This window comes from Egretta garzetta, unplaced genomic scaffold (assembly GCF_000687185.1).
Source record: "Egretta garzetta isolate BGI_Z169 unplaced genomic scaffold, ASM68718v1 scaffold228, whole genome shotgun sequence".
NCBI lineage: Eukaryota > Metazoa > Chordata > Aves > Pelecaniformes > Ardeidae > Egretta > Egretta garzetta.
In genome coordinates, this window is record NW_009260758.1 from 484,980 (window position 1) to 490,357 (window position 5,378).

The window sequence follows — 5,378 nt, forward strand, 5'->3', positions numbered from 1 at the left end:
GTTAAATCTCTCTTGCCATTCCTGTTAGCATGCATAGCTCAGATCACCAGCTGCCTGTTTATACAGAATCAGAGCTTTTTGACAGCTCAGAGGACAAAGTGTTGCCTCTTACACTCTCCCCTGGTGCCTGACAGATTGCACAGCCTTTGGGCTGCACTCAAAATGGCAACTTCGACTTGTATTTTTCAAATGGCTAGAATATCACTGCTTATGGAAACGGCATTTTACTAAAAAAGTAACACACTTTTTTTGACCCTCTCTTCATCTGGCTGAAGCCTCCAACTTCACTGTTTCAGTCGCCGAACTGCGAGAATTAATTACCTAATCTCATATACGCTCCCTGTACCCATTAAAAGTCTCATGACTTTCATTTCATCGTCAAAATGCCCATGGGTGGATCCCACCTTCCCACAGCCAGCCTTGGAAAGGCCCCGTGCAATCCCGAAATAGCCAAACCCCAAGATAGCAGAGAAACGGCCAAGTCTTTGGGCATCATTAATATCCCTGGCCACGTAAGACCCTGGTATCAGGTTGTTTATTTACGATAGAAACGCATCTCTGGAGTTTTCCCTTCTGCAGCCAGAGCGCACGGAGACAAAGCCGCACGCTCCTGCGAGAGCTGAATAAAGCAGCTGTGCTCGTATCAACGCTGAACCTCAGCTTATCAAAGAGGACACTTGAGCAAGCCAGAGCCACCTCCCCTTGCGCGCGTGGGCTCGTGGCCATTATTGACCTTTGAAACGTTTGGCCGTGTAAGAGCTCTACTTCTAAGAGAAATAGTGATGTTCTGTCTGGCGCTCCCGGCCAGCATCGTAAATCTCCGCGAAGTAAATTACATTTTCCAGAAAATAAAACTGAAATATTTCGATGCCCAATCTGAGGCTGGTGATTACGCTACAAGTAATATCTTGCATGCACTCTTTTGATCTCAACCCCCCCCCAAACCTATCCTGTCTACTTAATCCATTGAGTACTTCCTGCCTTGATATCAAAAACGGTTTCCTTAGTTAGCGAGATAGAATAATGCCGACAATAAACCATGTTCTGCTCCATATTTCACAGGGTATTTCCTCTGAGATCACATTTAGTAGCCTAACGTTTTAAAATAATAAACTTTGCGAAGAGGTAAAGTGCATCATTGCCTTCTCAAATCGGTAAGGTAGAAAACTAAAGAACATGACAGTGTTTTATCAAAGGATGGTTTAGTCCTAAGTATCTCTAGTTTCATCACTTCATGCAACAAATGTCACCTATGCTGTTGGCCGAAATTAAACCTTCATCAAGTTAGATCCTCTTGTGATAGCTTTGTTCCCCAAGTTATTAAATGGAATTTTAAAAAAATAGGTTTTTTTTTTTAATTTAAGGTGCTTAACTAGAGAAAGTGTAAAAACTCAGGGCGTGAGTCATGAATTCAACAGCGGGTACTTACGGTCTGAAGGAATGATTGAGGAACAGTTTTCACTGCTACCTGCTTTGCATACATCTGAATAGAGAAACTCTCCGGTCATGGTCTCACCTGGTTCTGTGCGATCTAAAACCAGAAGGTGATGAATCAATCGGGTAGTTTAACGGTTTGCGTGCTTTCCAAAATGACTCCTCAGATATGAAGGTACCTCATCATATTCAGCATGCAATTACGAGGCAGATTCAGAACAGCGTATTACCCCAGAGTTTAGGAGGGCACAGTACTTGCTGATTTACACATTCAATAATTCTAAATTAAACCCTAAAATTCTTCATATTTCTATGAATTAAAGACCAAAGTTGTGCATTTGTTTTGCATCAGCTCCAAAGTTGAGAGGGCAATTGAAATTGTTCCGAAAATACTGTGTGCTAGGGCACGGTGAATTTTCAAGGTGCTGTGAAAACTCGCCTTCCAGTGCCCTGCAAGTATCAAAACAAGCCTACTGCCACACAGTGACGTGGCTTCGGCATTTCTCCAGCTGCACAGAAACGTGGAATAACAGGGGCAGGGAGGTTTGGGCCTCACGGGGTTGGCAGTAAAATTAGAAAAAATAGTGGGAATGTCAAATAACACTTGTCTGAATAGCTCGAGTGTCAGAGAAAAAAACCAAAGAACAAGACAAAACCCAAACCTCTCCCCTAGCAAATTTAATTTCTGAGCTTCCCACCTCCCTGAGTGAGTTGCTTGATGCTGCAGAATGGAGAACCCCCCCAAATTTTAACTTGCAATAAGCAATCTAAGGTCAGCACAGAGAAGTCGGCTATAGAGTGTAAACTGCAGCAAGTATTTGAGGGAGGTTAATACAGCCTATGAAAACTATGAGCAAACCAGAGTTAGAGAGATAAACCTCCACTTCACAGCAGCATCTCTTTGATGCCCTTCATCTATATTCAGTCTGTTATTTCAGATAAAATATTAATTTTTGTTATGTTGAAACGAAACCCCACCGTCAAAAGCCAATATAAGCATTCAATATCTGGCAAACCGAGGCAGAACTGAATTCTCCCAGTGCAGAGCCTTCTCCACGATGGCCTACCTAAAGTCTGCTTGTAATTAAACTGGGGGAGGGAGTAGGTGTAGCTGAATTAGATAATCTCAACTGTTTTAGCAAACAGTGAGGGGAGAAATCTCAACCGTCTGCAGAAGAGCCTAAGTGCTATCTCCAGGGGTTCCTCCTCCCCACCCCTCTTTATACTGCAGCAGATTGCAGTGTTTCGTAGAAATACCGGGGTATCCATTTGCCCCAAGCAGTTTGGCTTTTTAAAAATTTTATTTTCTATTGAAATTTGTAAGAAAGACATTGTCAAACCGGTAAGGTAACCAGTATGTCTGCAGGAGGTGGAAGACACTCAGCGTGCCCTGGGGAACCGAAAGCCCATCGCTTTCTGCAACACAAACTGTCAAAATGAGTCCCCGGTACCAACCTGGCAATAATGTTTCGTTCGGGAGCTTGTCTACTTCCAGGATAAAGTCGTCTTTGAAGAAGAGGTACCCCACGATGGAGAACAGGTAGACCAAGATGAGAGCGAGAACAGCGGTCAGGATGATGGAACGCCCGTTGCGAGTGACGCTCTTGATGACATTCAGCAAGGTCTCTTCTCGATACACCAAGTCAAAGAGCTGGGGGACAAGGAACAAAAGCAAAGGCCGTTTCTCACATGTACGACCAGTAGCACGCTACGTATTGGCATGACGTGGGGCAGCACGTTAACAATACCAGTCTGATGTTTTAAAGAGCATTTAAAGCACTTCCCCCCCTCCCTTCTTTTATAGTTATCTGAAATTTAACACATTGGCAAAGAAAAACACAGCAGGAGGCGAGGGAGGTGGGGTCCCTCACCCCCACCGTGCCAGTCTTGTGCCATGCACGTTGAAACACGAAGAATGGAGGCAGCTGTACCCTCCTCTTCATCTGCACTTTGGGGACTTGCTTGGGAAGAAGCCCCTGCCTGCTGTGAGGGCCGTATCCTTGCTGAAGTGCGAGATACACAGCACATGCTTCAAACATAAAGCTGCTCACGCGTACCGTAGTATCTTTTTTACACTATTATCTGCCCCATCGCAGCCTCAGAAGAGCTCATTTCAAAATGCAATTAGCTATTTCCTTTAAGTCTTTGTTTATGAGCATATAATTAAACGAGGAACATTTTTGCCCAAATTCTTTGTTAAAATTTCTTTACAGATGTTTCCACCATTTTTCACTCCTCTGTGTCTGTGACCATTCACCAGCACAGCCCAGGCAGGCCACTGGCTGTGCTGGGTGACAGTGAGAGAACAGGTATTTGATAAATTGGACCTAACTGAACACAGAAAATAACCAATTCAGTTGCCAGAGGATGTAGCAAGCATCAAACAAAGGGACAAAAATAGAGTGTTCTGAATGGGATTTAAGGTTTGCTTTGGAAGTGACACATTTTCCCCACCAACACTGGATCTACTCCTTCAGTGCTTGTTCTTGTAAGTACTGCGTTGCGCAAGATGAATTCCACTCCAGAGAGGAAAAAACACAACCCCACAGACGCCAGGCATCCGTGTCAGTCGTGTGAGGTCTGGAGTCTACAGCTAAGGAGACGCTCCAGAGTTAACCAACTGCTCAAAAAGCATGGACGCTACGTTATAGTTATCACAGAATCATAGAATCCCAGGTTGGAAGGGACCTCCAGGATCATCTGGTCCAACCTTTCTAGGCAAGAGCTCAGTCTAGACAAGATGGCCCAGCACCCTGTCCAGCCGAGTCTTAAAAGGTGGCCAATGTTGGGGAATCCGCCACTTCCCTGGACAGATCATTCCAATGGCTGACTGCTCTCATGGTGAAGAATTTTCCTCTTGTGTCCAGCCAGAAGTAACTTGTACCCATTACCCCCAGCTTTTCCATGTGACTCCTTGCAAAAAGGGAGTCTCCTTCTTTGTAGCCACCCTTTAAATACTAGAACATGGTAATAAGGTCTCCCTTAAGCCTCCTTTTCTCAAGGCTGAACAAACCCAGGTCTCTCAGCCTGTCCTCATACAGCAGCCTTCCCAGTCCTTTGATCATCTTGGTGACCCTGCTCTGCACCTGTCCAATTATTATTATTATTATTGACAATAACAGAGCAAACCATCTTAAAGCCTGCGTGCCTCTTACTCATAGCACAGTAACTCCGAAAGTGCCTACTGCTCAGCTAACATTTCTATGGCTAGATTTTTCAGAATTTTTTTTTTCCTTATGTCAGAGTTTATGTGACCTTAAGAAGGCTTAAACCTTCATTGGGTAGCGAATAGTACTTGGAGTCGTGGCATTTTAAAAGGCCAGGGCAGGGTCACAAGCAATACATCTAACCTAGAAAACCTGGACCTTAGAAGTTGAGGAGTAACACAGAGAAATGCTAAAAACGTTCACTGCATATACATTTACTGTAATGAGCTATTTTAACTAGATTTAACTTTAAACCCATCTTGTATAATATACCCGAGAAGAATAAAAAAAGACTCTGCTTGTCCGTACCAATCGGGAAGAAAAGATGTGGCAGGAGTCCCGTAGCCTCCCACCGCAACGTCTCCCAAGCAAAATCTCCTGTACAACAGTTTCCCAGTAGCAAACCAGAACGTAAGCAGTGTGTGACACATCCAGAGACACCCGAGATGGGACTTTGCAAACACACAGAAAAACATTCCAAGGGCAACGTGAATACCTACCAACAAGCTGTAAAAGAATTCATGCACGAAGAGCCCCAGAGCGCAAATCAGGAGGTACAGCAGGTGATAAAGAAACTCCACGTCCATGATCATGGCCTTGTATCCTCTAGTGAAGGTTCCACAGTTACCCACAAAGCTCATCAGAAAAATGATTTTATTACAAACCTAAGGGAAGATTAACCATAAATTAGTTACAACGCGTGGCTTTCGGGAAAAAAAGCAGTTTTTCAAAGCCGGA

The 5,378-nt window shown here is 44.1% G+C and overlaps 1 protein-coding gene across 1 annotated transcript in view; it reads right to left on the reverse strand.

The window, feature by feature from the left end:
• The window catches only part of ITPR1 (inositol 1,4,5-trisphosphate receptor type 1), a 183,610-nt gene that overhangs the window by 20,496 nt on the left and 157,736 nt on the right, over window positions 1-5,378 (reverse strand). Inside the window, 3 exon segments of the mRNA XM_035901402.1 lie at window positions 1,430-1,531; window positions 2,890-3,085; window positions 5,141-5,305. Of these exon segments, the coding sequence (XP_035757295.1) occupies window positions 1,430-1,531; window positions 2,890-3,085; window positions 5,141-5,305 (463 nt within the window).